The sequence below is a fragment of the Stigmatopora argus genome, chromosome 14 (assembly GCF_051989625.1).
Source record: "Stigmatopora argus isolate UIUO_Sarg chromosome 14, RoL_Sarg_1.0, whole genome shotgun sequence".
NCBI lineage: Eukaryota > Metazoa > Chordata > Actinopteri > Syngnathiformes > Syngnathidae > Stigmatopora > Stigmatopora argus.
Window position 1 is genome coordinate 15,256,960 of NC_135400.1, and position 18,553 is coordinate 15,275,512.

Below are 18,553 nucleotides of genomic sequence, written 5' to 3' on the forward strand. Positions count from 1 at the left end.
GTCTGACTCAAAAGGACAGATAAGGAATTCATCCAGGAATGGTTTTCTTACTGCAAAACAGAAAATAACCAACAAATGGTAAAAGTTACTTTGCCGACATGCACTAGTGAAAAAGAGTATAGCAAGTCTTGTGCACATAAGCCAAACCCCTACTCCTTTCTTCTTTTTTTTTTAAGTTGCAACAATTTGACATTACTTATGAAAAGTGAAACCAATTTGCCAGTCTCAAAAACGGCATGTTTTAGATCAGGGGTGTCACACTCGGGTTGGTATGTGGGTTGCTTTAACGTCAACTTGATTTTATGTGGGCTGGACCATTTTAGATATATTTAGATTTTTTTAAATAAATGGATTAAAATAACTGGATCAAAAGCCCTGTATATTCAGTTTTTTATGTATCTAAAACAATGGATTTTTTTTTTTTTTTTTTTTAAAATCAAATTTTAGATTTTACAATGATTTTTGAGCAAATAACACGGAAAAAAATTGATTTAAAAATTACAATTATTGATTTAGAAGGGGGGGAAATCAGGAAATGTAATATACATCTATACTCTTCATTTTAATTTGATCCTAAAACGGAGAGTCAGCACTCATTATTTACTTTCCCGGGCTACACAAAATGATGTGGCGGGCTGCCCTTTTGACACATGTTTCAGAGTTTAGGCGTTTAATGGTGGAGTAAAGACTGTTAAATGTGCTGGAGAACTAAACAGTCAGGAATTTGTGGTACATTCTTTTCATATGAAGCAAAGGTCTTCCACCATTGGCGTCGGCAATGACCAGTTTGTAAACGGAGACAGTGCGGTAACTTGTTCAATTCAAACGATGTCAATGGAAACTTGAGTAAATAGCAGATGTGCAAAATTACAACTTCATTTTGATGACAATGCGCTAACTTCTGGGAATGTCGCCCCTAGCAAGATGGCCACCTTGCAACCCTGTTGGCAGAGAAGCGAAAAACTAATCAAATCTATCACAAGTACATTTTTAAATGGTTTCAAAATGGATCTGCTGTTTATCGCCCTCAAAGGCAAAAAATGAGTTAATGGGTTCTTGAATTTAAATTAGACGCTACATTTTTCCAAACTAATTTTGAAGATGGCGCTGTTGTAAGAGAAAATAAAATAAACCTTGACCCCTGACATGCAAACCATAGAGAAACTTGAGGTTTTTTCTCTCTTGCAGTTCATTAAATGTTTTTTTGGTGCCTCCTTTGTGTCTTTGAGGACCCGAGCTAGATGAACTCCAAGCCCTCGTACTTGACGTCGCCGATCTTGGTCTCGGGCAGGAGGACGCGTCCGTCCAGCGTGAAGGCCAGGATGTAGGTGGCCACCTTGCCGGCGTCCTCCTCCGACTTGAGCGCCAGGATGACCCGGTCGTTGGTGTCGGGCACGAACTTGAAAGAGGAGAAGCCTCGGGTGGGGTCCAGGGGGCCCACCCGGCCCACCGTCACGTGGGCAAAGTCCGGCGAGCAGCTCAGGAGCAGGTTGGTGCCGCGGCGCTCGTCCGCCGTCTCCTCGTAGCGCTCGGCGCTGGCCCGGCGTGGCAGGAAGAACCACCGCTGCAACGTCTCGCTCCACGCCGCCGACTCGTGAATCAGGTAACCTGCGGGGGAGAACCGAGACGAGGAGGTTTTAAAGTTTCAATTATCATAATAACCCCTCTAATATCGCGGATAATGTAGACCAGACATGGCCACTATCGTCAAAAAAAAACGCGAAATAGGGTCACCCCTATTAGCTACCTTTTTTTTTCTTCAGTGCTGACTCCTAGTGGCAAGAGTGGCTTCCGCTTACGAGTTTCAGTGTGGATTTTCACATTTTTATGAACTTAGAAATACATTTTTTTTAAATTAAATAATTAATAGCAGGAAAAAAAATCACAAAGAAGTGAATTTGCGATAATCGAAGGAACCCTGTACAGCAGGGGTTGGGAACCTTTTTGACGGAAAGAGCCATAAACAATTCATATTTTAAAATATTATTCTATGAGAGCCTTACTCAGAATTCAAAAGTATAAATATATGAAAATGTGTGATTTTTTTAGTCATTTCAACACTTTTAAAGTAAGAAAAAGTCTCTGAATTCTTTTGACAACATTTTTACGCTGTTGCTAATCAATGAGAGTATGTATGCGAAGAGTCTAAACGCTTGTGGTAATGTCAACGCCACTTCTCTATTTTACCTCACAGGTTCGCGGAGAGCCAGAACCACCAATTAAAAGAGCCACATATGACTCCCAAGCCATAGATTCCCTACCCCTGCTGTACACGGAGTCCCTGGGTTACCATGTCCTCGATCTAAGACATTTTCCCTACGGACTCACTATTCGTCTTATGCCGTTTTGCGGTCACACAGACCATACGCTGTGGACAGTCAAAGTAAAATTTGTTTTTTCAATTTTAACATGCTTCATTTTGAAACCAATTTTTAACTTTAACAGTGAACGGAACACAAGGACACCCGTGTCCTAATTTCAAGTCATCTGACCTGGAGGCTGGAGTCCGGCGGCCGCCTTGAGCGACTTGTACACGGGCACCCAGTTTTGGTGCTCCACGTCCCCACGGTGGCCCACCACTTTCACCCACTCCGGGTTGTCGTTGACGAAGGCGCCCGAGGTGGTGGTCCACTCCTTCCCCAGGCCGCCCACGTACAGGCACTCGTCCTTCACCGCCAGCCACTCGGCTTTGAAACCTACGGATGGAAAAAAAGGGGGGGAGAATTCAGTTTTGTGTAAAGTTACATTAAACGTATGTTTGAGTGTGTCTGTATATATTAATTCAAGTTAATTTAAATGTGTTTGTTCATTTACGAGTGCCGTGGATAAAGTCCCCCCGAACACTCCCCCCACCTCCGTGTATGTCGCTGTCTCGACCCTCCGCGGAATGCATCTAATTTTACTTCTATTAAACGCATTGTATTTCTATTAAACCACTAGTTATGTGTTACTTTGTTAATAGATGGCGAATTAGAAGAAATAAAACATTTTTTCCAATCCAATATCCTGTTTTGGGTGTTTTTTCAGAGGGTTGGAACGAATTAATTTGTTTTTAGTTCATTTCAATGCGAAATGTTCGCTCGAGTTACGAAAAGCTCGACATACGATCTCAGTCCCGGAACGGATTAAGATCGTATGTCGAGGTACCACTGTACTAGCAATCTTCCGGACGCCAGTCTTCGTACCTTTGGCCACGTTGCCGTCGCCGTCGGCCAGGATGACCCAGGGCACGACCTTGTCGCCATCCAGGCGGTAGACCACGCCCGTCCTGTCGTCCACGCTGTAGAGCTTGCCGTCGAAGACGGTCAGCTCCGACAGCTCCATGCCTCGCCCCTTCTCGGCCAGGTGGCCTTCCAGCTCCGTCCTGTCGGCGTCCCACTCCACGCGCAGCCGCTCGCCACCGGGGGGCACCAGCAGGTGCCCGCGCCGCATGTAGCTGACCCACGTCTGCGCCTTTGGGCTGCGCGAGTCGGTGTCCAGGTCGGCGATGACGGCGATGCGGTAGCGCGTGCCGGCCGCCGTCCGTTGGGGCGGGCTGAGCGGGTAGGTGCGGTTGTACCCCGGCGGCGCCCGGCGGTTGGGGGCGGCGTCGGCGCCGCTCCGGCCCCGCCCCCGGCCCGAGCTCAGGTGCAAGGAGAGCAGTAGAAGCAGAGCCAGCGAGACGACCGCCGCCGCCGCGATGGGCCGCCACTTGAGGCGGAAGCGGGGGTCGCTGGCGTTGGCCAGCATGGGCAGCCCCCCGACCGAGATGCGCAGGCCGTTCATGGCCTCATTTTGCTCCAGTCGAGCGTAGCCCGCCAGCGTGCTCATAGAGGACGGGGGCCGCCGCCGACCTGCGTCAAAAAAAGAAAAAAAAAGTCGGTCAAAAATGCATATATTCCTTTATCGCCCTTAATGCCAACGATTTCATGACCGTAAAGTTATTTAGGAATCGTAAAAGAAGCAGGAGGAAAACACTTCACCGCGGAAGTCAAAACCAAAACAAGCAAAACGTGTTTTGAATTTCACTGTCATTGTTTTAAAGAGAATGCCACACCCTACAATAGCAGGAAGAACAATTATATTTTGTGGACATGTCTCAAAGTCTGAAAGTGAAATTTCTGTAGCTTATAACTGTGTATAAAAAAGAAAAAGAAAAAAAAGAAAAAAAAAAGCAGATGACTATTGATATTCTCAATTTTTCTGATATCTCATGACAGAGAATATTGGCAAGCCAATGAGACAATGTAGCGTTTCCACTGTAAAGGCCGGTCTTGGTCTTTTTTTCAAGAACGACACAATGTCATTAAGGTGATTTGAAGAAGAAAAAACAACACTCAATTTATTCTATTTTTGCCACTGACATTCCACCAAAAGAAAAAAAAATCTGCAACGGTCACCTGTTCTTCTGTTAGGCAACTCAAAGTTGAATAAAGCCATTTTTGGGAGCACAAAGTCCAACCAACTTCTCCTTGGTTTGACTTTGAAAGTTCACGAGGGCTGACCATTGCGTGTTTACCTCCGGGGGCCAACGAGTATTCGCGAGCATTAATTATTTGCCGTCGACGATCCACAGTTTTCAGCATGGGCCACAAGGCTCCTCGGCGGAAAATTTCGGGGGTCTTTGCAGTTTCCTCACGGCCTCGTCAAAGAGCCTTTGACAAGCGGCTGGGGGGGTGCCGCAGTACCCCGTGAAAAGCGCCTCTGTCCTGGTGGCTTACCTGTCCGTCTCCTCCGGCACGAGCGCCGCTGACACTGCATGAGCTTTTCGTCCCGGTGTTGGACTTGAACTACCCCAAGAGGATCACGGAGCGGTCCAAAGGTGAGAGGGCCGTGGGTGGGGGGTTCAAACTTTGCACTACTTGCATATCATCTAAATCTTAACTCTTAACTGGCTCGTAAATGGACAAACCCTTCGAGTAGTAGTACGGTGATGTAATCATTTTTTCCAGGGACGTGGGGCCAAAGTTCAACAATCATTTGGTTTGTTTAGATTTGAGGCAGCTTCAGGTAAACAAGGAATAGGAAATATTCGAGGAATTTTGTTGCCGTGCCATCTATTGCAATAATTGTACAAACATGTTAGCACGTTTAGGGATGCTATTGTGATGCGTTCAAGTTCATACCTCTTATATATGGGGGGGATAAAATACACAAGGTATTTGCCTTAAACAATGACGTAAGCCAAACGTTTTTGTCATTGTTTTGAATGTATAGGGGCGTAAAATAGCTCAGCCAGTGCTCCAACCAGACAACCGACAAAGACTGCCGTCGCCCCAGAAAAGTCAGTGGAACCGGTCAAAAACCGGCAACCATCAATTACCTGAAGCTCACAGAGGCATTCGTGTTGTTAGCTTTGATGCTACTTCCTTTCGTTCCAACACACAAGCGGGTTTTCTTTCGACATGGGTGTCATTCGGCAGAAAAGGCGGAAAACTCACCGTTTCCGCACTCTCACGCCGCCAGCTGTACGTCCACCGCTGGTTGGAATGCTAAACTCATCGTTGGTCGGCGTTTAGCCGTCTTCGGTTGACACTTGACGACACCTTGGACACGAAACTGCCGCCTGGGATCCTCACTTCCTCCTGGTCCAGGATTTGTGACGTCATCTCACGTCGCCTAGGTGCTGCCTTTAACGACGCTCGGAAATAAAGCACTCATCATTTCCTTTGAATTGAATTGAATTAAATGTACGTATTGAATAAAATGATTAAGGTTTTCAAAATTTAAAGAAACACCTGGCCTACTTCCTGATACCTTTATTACTATACTATTAACAAAACTCTTTTTGTCTAAACAAAATATGCACTGTTCTGAATGCAGTATAGACTCAAGGGTCGCAAGGGTGCTGCAGCCTATCCCAGCCAATTTTGGGCAATTTATGAAAATATCAATGAATATGGCTGACACAAGAAACTTTAATTCAACCTACATTATTTGTCACTTCTCACATTTAACCGTAGATGGAGTTAGTCATTTAAATGGGACTAAAGATGGAAATTAGCCAGCAGCTACAATCTTACATATTTACATATGTTCATTAACATGAATATAAATATGTTCATTAATATGTTCTGTCCCTTATCAAATAAATCAATGAATAAACTGTTTCTCTCCATTAGCTCAATGGATTGGAGGTCCATTGCTGTCAATGTGTTAATTTAATATTTGTCGAGCTGTTTACTAGTTGACAGTACATCAACAGTGTAGATTTAATCCAAACTATACGGTTAATTTTAAGTCCCGATCTGCAGTCTTTGTCACAAACATTACATCAATATTTACCCAAGGAGCAAATGGCTGCTTAAAATCCTGTTGGGTGAGGATATAAACGAGAAGACAAAAGGTAAGGATTTTTTTTTTTATTTGGCAAAGAGAATATTACGTAAGGCACACAAATGTGAGAATTCTCAGCAGAACAAAAAAAAATCAAAATCCAGAAAGTCATGTGACATGATCATCATGTGATTGTCTCGTGCCTCATAAATTGGCAGCCGACGCATGGAAAAAAGAAAATGACATTAAAGCGTGGAACGCCGAGCACTAATTTTCCCAAGGATTTTTTTTCCATTCATGAAGCAAAATACAACAAAAATCCACAAGGTTTCTAATACCCTAAAAAATCCAAACAACAGGTAAAGCACAGCTTCCGTGGAAATAAATGAATCTTCTCAACTTCACATCAAAAAAGTTCCCTTGGCATCAATTAAACAAGTTGGCACCAAATATCATTACCATTTTAAGTCATGTCTGCTATTGACGGCGATACTTAACCGTCCAATCAACTTGATGTGGAAAAACTGGCAGCGATCAAATGGATTGGACGTTAATCGCCGGTTAGGAAACTGCCTCTAAAGCCAAACAAAAAAAATCCACCAAAGCTTTTACCTTCTTTTAAAATACTAAAATATCACTAGATTGAATCACGAACAGTGCACAAAATCCATTTTAGAGATTATTAAATAATAATAAAAAAAGTACAGTAGTATGTTTTTTTTTAGGGATATGGTTGTAACTAATATTTCCAATAGGTGTTTTGATACTGTGCAAATGTGCGTGAGACGCAGTGAAGTGGTTTTGGTGTCAAGGCAAGACGGCAGCAAGGCCGCAATTTTCGCTTCCAGAAAAGCAATTACTGGCATTTTGGGGCTATGAGTAAATATCATTTAAGGTTGATTGATTGGTCCTGCTGGAGGACACAGGAGTACGGGTAGGTGTCTGTGAATTTGGCAAATTTGAACGCCGTCACTGCTTCTGTTGGAATTTGAAAATGTCTCTCAATAGGGCGGCGGTTGGTAATCTCCAGAATTTTCCGGATTTGGAGGGAACGGGGACTGCTGGTAGCCGGCGGGGGCGGAGCTGGTGGGGTACGCCGGGTCCACGCTGGGGTCTGTGTACTGCTCGGCCACTTCGCTCACACCTTGGCGATACCGCTCGTATGCGAAATAGGACAGTAGACCCTGCGGAGAGACGGATGTGGACTGAAATGAAATGTCTCAAGATGGCCGTTAGAGTGGCCAAGAACCATAGAATTTTTTTTTTGCCATTCGTCGACTCGTTGGCTTTTGAATAACTCGTGTTTTTTAGTGTGATATTTGTGATAATTGTTACAAAAGTTACTGTTCCAGCTAAATCGTGACGTACTAGTTATGCTATTTAGATTAGGTGATCATTCCACATTTGTTACGACACCGTGACGTTTGAGTGGATGAACCCATTCACCACCAAGTAGTGTGTAAGTCAGGGGTGTCAGACTCGGGTTGGTTCGCAGGCCGCGGTAACGTCAACTTGATTTCACGTGGGCCGGAGCATTTTAGATATATTTAGATTTTTTTTAAATAAATGGATTAAAAGAACTGGATTAAAAGCCCTGAATATTCCGTTTTTTATAGATCTAAAACAATGTTTATTTTAGCTTTTTTTTAAAATATATTTTTAGATTTTACAAAATGATTTTTGAACTAAAAACAGAAAGAATGGATTAAAAAATGACAATGATTGATTTAAAAGGGGGAAAATCAGGAAATTTACTATACACCGATACTCTTCATTTTAATTTGATCCTAAAACAGAAAGTCGGCACTCATGATTTACTTTCCCGGGCCACACAAAATGATGCGGCGGGCCAGATTTGGCCCCCGGGCCGCCACTTTGACACAGGTGGTGTAAGTGCAAACATAAAAATGTTAGTTTTATGTGGTTATCTTACGTGCGGTCATCGAGGATTACCGAAATGTTTCTTTTTATTTAACCAAAACAAATAGAGGATCCTCTTTTAATTGAAAAACTATTTCTGCAAACCAAAAGAAACTAAAAAATAAAAACAGAACTTACAAAGTTATTCAAAATACATGAAAATAGCTGTTATCGATAAGTGGCCAATTCACTGGCATTTTGTGGGAGGCTCACCCAGCTGGGGACGGAGAAGAAGGAAAACGCCAACACGGCGCGGGCGGCGTCACCCGGCACGGCCGCCATGGTGGTCCAAGACCACTGATTGGCCAGGACGCAGAAGCAGATGAACCACAGGAACGTCCAAGTCACTGCCAAATCACAATAAAGTCAGCAAAACACAACCGACAACTCTTAAGTTCCATGTTTTCTGCCCCTCCCCCTCACCTGAAAAGGCCAAATCGCCAATGATGATGTACTTCCTCTTCTGGGCGTTACTGATCTGCGGGAAGTAGACGTCCAGCACGAGCAGAACCATGCAGGCCAAGAACGCCAGCACGCCCACCCACATGCCGTAGCCGCAAGCACTCTCTCTTTCGTTGAACATACACTTTGGCTCCGGATCCACGGATGAGTTGATGTAGCCCTCTGACGTGATGGTGGCAAAGACCACAATGGCGAAGAGCTAGCAAGGAATCGGGCGTCAAAATCAGGATGAAAGTTACCAAGTTGACGTCAGTTCCTAAACCAGGGGTCACCAACTGCGGTCCTCGAGGGCACCTAGCCAGTCTCTTTTATATTTCCCTTCTCCAACACACCTGAATCAAATATCCAGGCCACATGAAAACCAGACTGGACTGGTGACCTCGAGGGCCAATGTTGGTGACCCCTATCCTGAACCAAGTCGTAATGTTACCCCAAAAATAGTCACTAAGCTTATGGCAAACACCGACAAAGATGGAAATATTACACAACTTCAAAAGTGAAATGTAGTACTACTTCAACTAAATAAAATGTCATCCCTTCATTTGCATAAAAAGTGCCTTCCGTGTTTGCACAACGCAAGATGCTATCAAAAACAGTAATTGACGCAATGACGTGTATATAGCGCGAGACCTACTAACAAAATTTCTGCCTTTATTTCTGCCATACAATTAGTCCAATTGTCAGACTATCAAATGTGTTGTCCTTATTTATCAAGTCACGTTGATTTTTGTTTGGATATCGCAGCTGTTGACAGCTAACCATGCTAACAGCTTGCTTCCCTTTACTCACTCACCCAGCTTAATAATCGTAGAATCGTCTGCGGGTTCTTCACAAAACTGTCCAAATCGAACGCGCCGCCGGCCAGCGGGGCACCATAAGCGCTGCTTTGCATTTTTTCTTGTTTTGGGGGGTTACAAACTTTCGAAAGTTTGTAAACTAAACCGACAAACTTTCTTGCTGGGATGTCAAACGGCTTCCTGAAAACTTTCGTTGAGGCCGCCCTCTTCTTTTGTCACGTTTACGGACCCTCGGATATGTAAAGTGTCCTATCATCCAAAGAAAAAAAATATATATATCAAGTTTTTCTTTTAGCTAAAATTTTATTTAAATAAAAATACACATACACAAAAACAAGTTGAACACACATACATGTATATGTTCGTTCATATGTATTGTCCTTTTATGAAATAAATCAAATTCATAAGTACAGGCAGTAATTCTTTTTGGACTAACTGTCAAAATGTTGGGCAAAAAGTCAAATTTAATGTTTTGCGTGATGAATCGTGAAATTTCTTCACATGTCAACAATGGATAAAATAAGTGAACCAAAATAAAAAAAATAAAAAGTGGCGAAAGTCGCATCTTTATTACGATCCCAGCAACTGCGTCATATCTCACCGACCAATCACACCACAGAGCGCGAAGTTCCTCCCAGCGAGTCAACAACATGGCGGAAAGAGACACAGAAATAACGTTTAAAAAGGTACCTTGCTTTAGTTTTTTTCGGTGTTTCATTATGATTACATTTGTATTATTGTTAATAACAATTGCTCGTCATAACGACTGTTGACGCAGCGTTTTCGTTGGTGAAAAATAAAAACGCACGTTGACTGTTCGACACTGCTAAAACCAAAACATTTTAACTATGAGGTCTTAACGGACATATGTGGTCTTTTTTCCATATTCCCCCTAATATAAACTAAAGCATTTAATTTTCTTTAAATGGAGTGTCCTCAAAACTAAAAACGTAGTGTACAAGATGGGGCTAAATACATCGATAATTGTATTTGAAACCAACCAGGGAACATATAAAAAATATATCTAAAACGTTGTGTTGCTTTTTGTGCTTCACTCACAGGAGACAGTCGGCAAACTTCTATCTAGCTTCTTCAAGGAAGACAAAACCAGATGTAAGTAAGGAGAATTAATCCATATAAACAGTGACCAACAGTGAGCAGCTGATTAATGAACAATTTAGGCCAAATAGTTTAAAAATGCCTAGCTCAACTCTTGAACCTTTTGTGTGACAGTAAGTGTCGAGGCCACGCTGCTCATGGCGGAGATGCTGAAAATATTTGTCCAAGGTAAATGTTGCCATTACAAAGATAGTAGTACTTCATATGAGTCAAAGATGATAATAATAATAATAATCAGACAAAGGCCCTGTCATCATCATCAACAACAAAAGCCTAATTGTCATCACACCCAGAAACTGCGTATGACGAGATGATGATGATGATGATGATGATGATGATATATTCATGTGTTTTTTCTTGTCAGAGGCGGCCGTGCGCTGTGTAAAACAAGCAGAACGTGAGGACTGTGACGAAGTGGAAATCGAACACTTTGAAAAGATCCTGCCTCAACTGGTGTGTACACTTACTGGCAACGTCTTATCCAGCTTTATTGATTTCATCTAAAATTTGGTCCAAAGTATATCAATCACGTGGTAAAAGTTGAATTTCTCTGACTAAAAAGTAGCCCTCGACTAGTAAATGTATTTTAACGTCTCCCTTTTCTTTCCTATTTCAGCTGCTGGACTTCTAACCACCACAAGATGTCGCCAGAGAGTTTCTCGCACGGTAAATGCATTTTTTCTCCGTCCTCGTGCGTGTCCCAGTCCCAATACCAGCATTAAACACCTAGCCTAGCCAAGCGGCATTGTTTTAGTTTTTCGCCGCATGCCTCTCGCGGGAAAAAAAAACGAGGCGCAGCACCCCACCACCTGTGCTCCCCGGCGCAACAACAGGTGCTCCCAGCATGTTCGGCGGGCGCCCCGCATCAAAGCCTCCCGCGGCAGTTGGAAGCAATTAGAGTAATAAGGGGAGCGGCCGGTCTCTTAGATGATGACAAGTGCCAGGAACCCCCTCCCCTCAAAAAAGGAAAAGAAGTACCCCCTCCGGCCACTTTGAAGTTCCCTTTTGCTGTCCTGCGATGTTTAGTTAGAGGTGGAGGGAAGGCCAAAGGGGAGCTCTGGTAAAAGGGGAAAGTTCAACGTATGTATGTGTGTGTGTGTTGACCAAACACGGTCCGGTAGACCACACGCGTAGACATTCCGTTTGAAGGGAAACATAAGAAAACATAGTGGAAGACGCTCCAAAGAGGGGCAGGGTGTCATTGTGAAGGCAAATAAACGCTAAAACAAAAATGGCGGTGCCAGAGAGAGGCTCTTTTCTTTTAAGGAGGAGTTCTCGTCATGTTTTTGTTTTTGTTTTGCTCCATTGTGAGTCGGCGTAACACGTCGCGTTACATCCCCGTGTGGCTCACCGGCCCGGAGTCCCATCTGGAAGCGAGTCGGGCGGGGGGCGAAGGTGGAATTCCACGCGGAGGTTTTTTGGGGGGGGGGGGGGGGGGGGGGGGTGTTCAGGTTCTGCAATTTCGCTAGCACTGATTTGTCGGGGTCATTGCGGCCGATGCTCGTTTTGGTCACTTTGCCCATGGTTCTCACCAGTGGATTGGTGCTGCTATCTAGGCTAGCAACTGATAGAGATAGCAGAGAAAAATTAATGGCCGCTAATGACCATGAGTGTTTTGTCTATTTGAGTCATTTTTGGGGGTATTTCGGGTCACTTAAGCTTAAGTTCAACTGTATCCAACTATTGTACCCCTTGATTTCCTGAAGTGGAAAAAGCCCATTTAAAAGCTCTTCATAAAAATCAGCTCATTTAATGCTTGCATTTAAAAGCCCTTCATAGCCCCGACCAAAATGGTCTCGAGGCAGCCATGTTGGTAAGGGCAACCAAAATGGCCTCAGGGCAGCCATGTTGGTAGGGGCGACGTTCCCGTCGAAATGCTGACATTTGAATGAAGTCAAAACTATCTCATTTCACTCTCAACCCCATTTTAAAAGACCGCACCTGACGTCCAATCGAACGGATTGGCCACCCACGAGCGATAGGCTCATTTCAAGTCGTTCCTTTGCGGCGGTCTACGGCGGGCCGTGGCAAACGACAGCGGGGATTAGAAGCGACACCCGAAGGCGGGACGCTCTTCTCAAAACATGCGAAAGCAGTTAGGGAGGACGAGAGCGAGGCGAGGCGGGGCGGGGACGGGGTGGGACGCCCAGTCCCGACTTCAAGCTTCTCTTGATGGTGACATTAAAGGCAAGGGAGGCTCCAGACAGACGCTTTCTTGGAGCGCGAGCTAGCGACTTAGCGAGCGTCTCCAGGCTTGTGGCGGCGCTGTCCAGACCACACGGCCTCTTGATTAATGATTCTTCCACAAAGGCATCATAACAACTTCATCTTCCACTGGCAGCTTTTGCAGCGCCTCGCTCCATTTGTAATAAAAAGAGGGATATATTATGGGAAAATGACTTTAATGGCTTGTATACAAATAGTTGGCCATGTGAAGCCATCCAAGCAGGTGTCACTTTTGATGGATTTGCCCCAATGGACTCTTTTGGAGCTTCCAAGACACTTTTTCGATCTGTCCTTTGGCATTCATCCCTCCTGTGTCCGGTCGATTGGTCGCCGGTCTTTTGGTCGCCGGTCTTTTGGTCGCGGTCTTTTGGTCGCCAGGACCGCGACAACGGGCGACCAAAAGACCGGCGACCAAAAGACCGGTGACCAAAAGACCGACGACCAAAAGACCCGCGACCAAAAGACCGACGACCAAAAGACCGGCGCCAAAACAATGTAAAACAACATGGTCTACGCATCAATAAAAGCCAACAATGGCCATGAGCAGTTTCACTGAGCCGACGTGTGAGTGTAGAAGAGTTTGTATGTACATGCGTTGTCCCTTTAAGAAGCCATGTCAGTCAGGATCTTAACAAGTTCTCCAACAAAAAACAATAAAAGTCTGGGAAATTTGGAGCTTTTCTTTAGCCTAATAATTACTAGGGCATTAAGTATGACTAAATAGTAATTCGCAGTTTGTATTTAGGGAATTTGAGCAACGATTTAAATGGTAGTTATTAATAACCTTCCGGGCGACCAAAAGACCGGCGACCAAAAGATCGGCGACCAATCGACCGGCGACCAATCGACCGTGTACCGCAAAAAGCGCCTCATATCATGCAAACCGGCTTTTCCGGCCCATCGCGGAAGTCGACAGGTCGACCCAAATGGAAAATATCGTTAGGACGAATAAGCCACAGGTGTCCCACGTGCCTGTCACTTCAACCGCCGCCGTACCAAATCGGCCCTGGCGTTAGCGTGCGCGCTTGACGCGGGAGGGGGGTCGGACCAGAGGCCCCCCATGCCCCCCCCCTCCCGCCGCAGCCGCCTAACCGCATTCCGCGGTGGTCGCCCGAGACCTCGCGTGCGCCGAGGGAATGGGCGTCTGGCGGCCGCAACGGAGACGAGGGCGGGCGGGCGGGAGGGGGGCGCACCGGCCCCCGTCGAGCCCCTCCGAACTAGCAGAATTCAACGTACCCGGCGACTAACTAACTACTCCGGGCTCTCGGCCGCGGGGGGCGGAAAAAGATTCTTCCGGAACCGTTGAAGCGCGTGACGGGGTCGGGCGACCTGGACGCGCCGCTGGAATCGGGGACGGACGGGGGGCCGGGTTATTTCTGGCGCTAAATCCCCGTCCCACCGCCCCCCTTACCAGCACTGGCACAGTAGCACAGTAATCTTCTTACGTAAGAGCGCAAACTTCCAACCGTTAAGGCGGCTAAAAATAAACAACAAAGTGGAGGTGACGTCCAATGCGCCATAAGGGGTCAGCGGAGCGCTCTATTTTTAGGCCCCCCGCCCGTATAACTGCGAGGCGGAGGTGTCCGCCCGTGGGCGCCGTCCAAGATGCGGGTTAGCTCAGTGACCGTTAGCAAAGGGAGGGCAGGGGATTTTGAGGGGGGGACGGAACTCTAAATTAGCCGTGGTGAGTCAACAAGACGGCTTTCATGCAGGGGAGGTCAGGATGTGAGGGGTCAGAGGTCGCGGCGTTGCCGTTTGGGTTTTAACCGCTTCCTGCCGGCTCATCGCGGCCTGGAACGATGGAACTTTGGATTGGAATTGGCTTTTTTTTTCAAGTGTTTGGCTCATGGAACGGACAACAACGCCTGCGTTTGGCTACTTGGAAGGTGGCGCTGTTTCCCCAAACTTTTTGCGAAAAATCGTGAACGTCGTCGACTTTTTTTAAGCAACTCGTCTCATACGCAGACAGATAAATCAAATCAGTAGATTAGAAATGGTTGATAATGGTTGGCGTCCAATTCCATTTGACTGGAACTGACCAAAAGATGAAAAGAAAACTGATCCGAGAGCAGATTTTCATGAGTCACGATGGGCAACGCATCCAGGCACGAGGGACCAATCTCTCCACCTTTGACGTAACTCGGTGAAAAAGATACACGGGACTTTTTATTTTATGACTCCTCTCCATTTTCTTCCTCTTGGCTTTTCCATCAAAAGCTTTTATTCGAGTCTGACGGGATGTCTGGGCGTTTTTGTCTATTAAAAAATAGGCACTGGTGAGATCAAATGTGTCTTGATGAGGTCACCTTGTCCCACCCTCCGTTGATCTTGCTTCAACTCGGGTGTCCAAACTTATTTTCCCAATTGAAAATCCCTCCCATTTTCATTTGGAATCTAATTTTTTTTTAAAAATCTTGGTATTATCTCATGAGCTGGCATAGATGGCGGTAGGCGCCCAATCCGTTTTGACTCGGAGGTTCGACAGCGATCAAACGATATCACATGACCACTCAATCTCGACCTTCCCATCCAGTAATGGTTGTTTTCTTACTGCAAAACAGAAAATAACCTACAAATAGCAAATGTTAGTTTGCCGACATCTACTGGCGAAAACGAGTATAGCAACGCTGTAAGTCTTGTGCGCATATACGCCGTACACTTGATTTAGTCATCATCTTTTAGTTACAAATATGCCTTATATGCGGGAAAATACGGTACCTTTTTTTTGCTCAAATTGTCCAGCACCCGCACAAAACCCACAACCAAGTTAGCTCACATTGGAATATATACATTTTTATCCCTACTATGTGCTTATTTACATTGACTGTCTTCGTGTTTACCTCCATCTAGTGTTAAAAATGAGACTTGCAACAGAATGTAGGTTGAAATTAGGCTTCTTGTGAGGGATACATTTCATGAAATGTTCAATTGCCGCTCCCGTTTTATTTCCACTCAATGTTCTGCGAGTGCAAGAAAATCAACAATTGGCAATATTCTCATTTCATGTCAGTAAAAAAAGACTTTTTTGTGGACGGATGAAGTACAAAAGTGGAAAAAAACAATACAATGAGATGCGAAAAGTAAATAGAAGGGTAACTGGAGTGGAGGCCAAACATTCGCCATCCACGGCGCGCTCTCCGTTTCCCGCGCGATCAAAGCGCCGCTGGCAAATCTCATCGAACGAGTCACGTCACCCGCGCCGGCCGCTTTTTGATCTTTTTCTCGTAAAGGTTATGAAAGCTCGCCGCGGCCGACGGCGGCGGCTCCAACAAACGCCAGCGCCGTGTGAAAAGGAAGACGGGGACGATCCAAAACAAAGCCTCCGGTAGCCGTCGTCGCTCGCTCGTCGCCAGCTGAATAAACCGCCGGAGTATCTTGTATCGCGACCGTGGGGAATTTGGAGCCGCCCGTCCGTTCGTTGGCCCGTCCGTCCGTCCGTCCGTCCGTACGGCTGCGGTCGCGACGCAAACAGACAAAAAAGGCCGTCTTTTCACTGCCAGATTTCCTTTTGTTATTTCGCCGCGTTTGAAGTCTTGGGAAAGGGACTCGGCACAGCCCCTTTTAATTTGTTTCAAAAAACAAAAACACACATAGGAAGGTATAGAAAAGAATAGAATAGCCTTTATTGCAGTGATTGCCCAGCCCTGTTCATTCTAAAAACCTTTAAAAGCATTGAATTCAATTTAGCAGACAAAGACAACAAACTATTGCCCCGTTTTTATTGGCCTGAGGAAAATATCCCGCACAAGAAGCTTCAATTCAGCCTACATGCGCCTCTAAGCCAAGTACCATATTATTTTTTTGCATATACGCCGTATTTGTCGCTAAAAAAATGATGACTGAATCGAGGGTACGGATTATATGCGCACAAATGAGACGAAACGCCATAACGCAAGACAAAAAGATAAACAGATAAAATTCTTAACAACATTTATTTTGACATCTATGAATGAAATTCAAGAAAAAATAAAGCGTATCTTGCATAAAATGTGAAAAAACACCCCATTAAAACCGTAAAAATGGAGTCGAAAAAAAATGATGAATCATCTTAGTGTATGTATTTATATATGTGCTTATATATATATATGTGTATGTACATGTATGTGTATATGTATGTATATATATATATATATGTATGTGTGTGTGTGTGTATGTTTGTTTATATATGTGTATGTACATGTATGTGTGTATATATATATATGTATTATGTGTGTGTGTACGTATGTATATGTATGTGTGTATATATATATGTATGGGTGTATGTATGTAAATATATATGTATGTATATATATACGTATATACATACATATATATGTATATACGTATATATGTGTATGTACATGTATGTGTATATATATACATACATATATATATATATATATATACGTATATATGTATGTATTTCAGCAACACACTTATTTATATACTTCTGACCTATCTATTTATGTCTAAAATGCCTTTCCTATTTCTGCATCCTCACCCTCTTGCTACAGTGACAACGAAATTTCCCGAATACGGGATGAATAAAGTTATCCAATCCAAATTCAACCATTTTAAGCAATTTTAAGGGCGCGGCTTATACGCATTACTTTAGACTTACATGCGAGAAAATATGTAAATGATTCAGAGGGGTAAAAATATCAATCCACCACAATAAGGCCTCATTCAATCGTGGAATGTAAGTAAGTGTTGATGACGACCATGATTGCGTGGCTTCCTCCTGGGTGTCCCCGCCAAGCAGCTGTGTTGAGACGAGCCGTCGTATCGCCGTAAACACGCCTCGCCATGGTCGGCACGCCGTTTGGATCCGCGCGTGCGACGCCCCGCCGTCTTTTCCGGCCCTCCGCCGGCCGGACGCCATGTGCGGAGCACGCCAGCAAATAAATAAGACGTGCCGCTGATTAACTTGAGCGCGACGTAAACACGCGGGACGGAAGAAGGAAAATCAAAGGATTCAAACGCCGCCATTCAAACTTGTTTTTCTCCGGGTAAAAAAAAAAAAAAAAGGGTCAGGGTTTTCAAACGCATTTTATTTTGGTATAAAAAAAGTCCAATATTGAGCACTCACTTTGATTCTTTCTCCCATCCTTGTTTTAGCCCCGCCCCCCCCTCCGCCATCCCTCACATCCATCCGACGGAAGCTCTTTTGTCTCACGGCGCCCGGCAACCACATCAAAGAGAAAAAGCCGAGACTTGAAGGCAGGAGATGCGCGCAACGGCGCCCCCGCGGACATGAGGAACGTAGATGGCCGTTTATCATCACGCGCTCACTAAAGCGCTCACCACCATCTGTAAGTGACGCTTGAAAATTGAAAAAAAATACTGTCGGGAAAAATAATGAGTGCAGAAAAAGGCGATTTTACTCGGGGGGGGAAAAAGTTCACTTCAGTTCGGCAGTGTGAAGACTTTTATTCCCATTCAAGTCCATATTAAGTCCATTTCATGACAAACAATAAAGCCGCATTAGACTTTGCGTGAGACCCATTCTGACGCTCTCTGTGTACCGGATCATCAAAGACCACGAGGCGCACGTCAAAGGCGGGTTCACCTCCTCGTTGGGGAGCTTGACGGATGGCCCTCGTGCTTTTTGGGGACTCTTTATTCCACATGTGTCAAAGTGGCGGCCCGGGGGCCAAATCTGGCCCGCCGCATCATTTTGTGTGGCCCGGGAAAGTAAATCATGAGTGCCGACTTTCTGTTTTAGGATCAAATTAAAATGAAGAGTATAGATGTATATTAAATTTCTGGATTTTCCCCCTTTTAAATCAATAATT

General features: G+C 44.8%; 3 protein-coding genes across 3 annotated transcripts; 1 reads left to right on the plus strand and 2 right to left on the minus strand.

The window, feature by feature from the left end:
* Positions 1–653: 653 nt before the first annotated feature.
* cant1a (calcium activated nucleotidase 1a) lies at positions 654–5,599 on the minus strand. Its single transcript, XM_077619803.1, has 4 exons — positions 5,421–5,599; positions 3,186–3,833; positions 2,493–2,696; positions 654–1,608 (listed from the first exon to the last, which is right to left on the minus strand). Exons 2-4 carry the CDS (start codon positions 3,808–3,810, stop codon positions 1,238–1,240), a joined length of 1,200 nt encoding a protein of 399 aa, XP_077475929.1. The 5' UTR covers positions 3,811–3,833; positions 5,421–5,599; the 3' UTR covers positions 654–1,237.
* Positions 5,600–6,326: 727 nt separating this feature from the next.
* Positions 6,327–9,643, minus strand: syngr2a (synaptogyrin 2a). Its single transcript, XM_077619951.1, has 4 exons — positions 9,431–9,643; positions 8,599–8,836; positions 8,389–8,522; positions 6,327–7,439 (listed from the first exon to the last, which is right to left on the minus strand). Exons 1-4 carry the CDS (start codon positions 9,527–9,529, stop codon positions 7,257–7,259), a joined length of 654 nt encoding a protein of 217 aa, XP_077476077.1. The 5' UTR covers positions 9,530–9,643; the 3' UTR covers positions 6,327–7,256.
* A 382-nt stretch (positions 9,644–10,025) lies between these two features.
* Positions 10,026–18,257, plus strand: cenpx (centromere protein X). The gene is made up of 6 exons (XM_077618204.1): positions 10,026–10,120; positions 10,496–10,547; positions 10,668–10,721; positions 10,918–11,006; positions 11,170–11,219; positions 17,877–18,257. Exons 1-5 carry the CDS (start codon positions 10,085–10,087, stop codon positions 11,182–11,184), a joined length of 246 nt encoding a protein of 81 aa, XP_077474330.1. The 5' UTR covers positions 10,026–10,084; the 3' UTR covers positions 11,185–11,219; positions 17,877–18,257.
* The last annotated feature ends 296 nt before the right edge of the window (positions 18,258–18,553 follow it).

Bases quoted from the DNA above. Each gene is read 5' to 3' on its own strand.
- cant1a (XM_077619803.1), bottom strand. From the start codon at position 3,810: ATGAGCACGCTGGCGGGCTACGCTCGACTGGAGCAAAATGAGGCCATG. The intron at 2,697-3,185 runs GTACGAAGACTG...TTCCATCCGTAG, and splicing joins CGACGGCAACGTGGCCAAAG to GTTTCAAAGCCGAGTGGCTG. The intron at 1,609-2,492 runs GTCAGATGACTT...TCTCCCCCGCAG, and splicing joins CGCCGGACTCCAGCCTCCAG to GTTACCTGATTCACGAGTCG.
- syngr2a (XM_077619951.1), bottom strand. From the start codon at position 9,529: ATGCAAAGCAGCGCTTATGGTGCCCCGCTGGCCGGCGGCGCGTTCGAT. The intron at 8,837-9,430 runs GTGAGTGAGTAA...ATTCCTTGCTAG, and splicing joins TTCTACGATTATTAAGCTGG to CTCTTCGCCATTGTGGTCTT. The intron at 7,440-8,388 runs GTGAGCCTCCCA...GTCTCTCCGCAG, and splicing joins TCTTCTCCGTCCCCAGCTGG to GGTCTACTGTCCTATTTCGC.
- cenpx (XM_077618204.1), top strand. From the start codon at position 10,085: ATGGCGGAAAGAGACACAGAAATAACGTTTAAAAAG. The intron at 10,121-10,495 runs GTACCTTGCTTT...CTTCACTCACAG, and splicing joins CAGAAATAACGTTTAAAAAG to GAGACAGTCGGCAAACTTCT. The intron at 10,722-10,917 runs GTAAATGTTGCC...TTTTCTTGTCAG, and splicing joins GCTGAAAATATTTGTCCAAG to AGGCGGCCGTGCGCTGTGTA.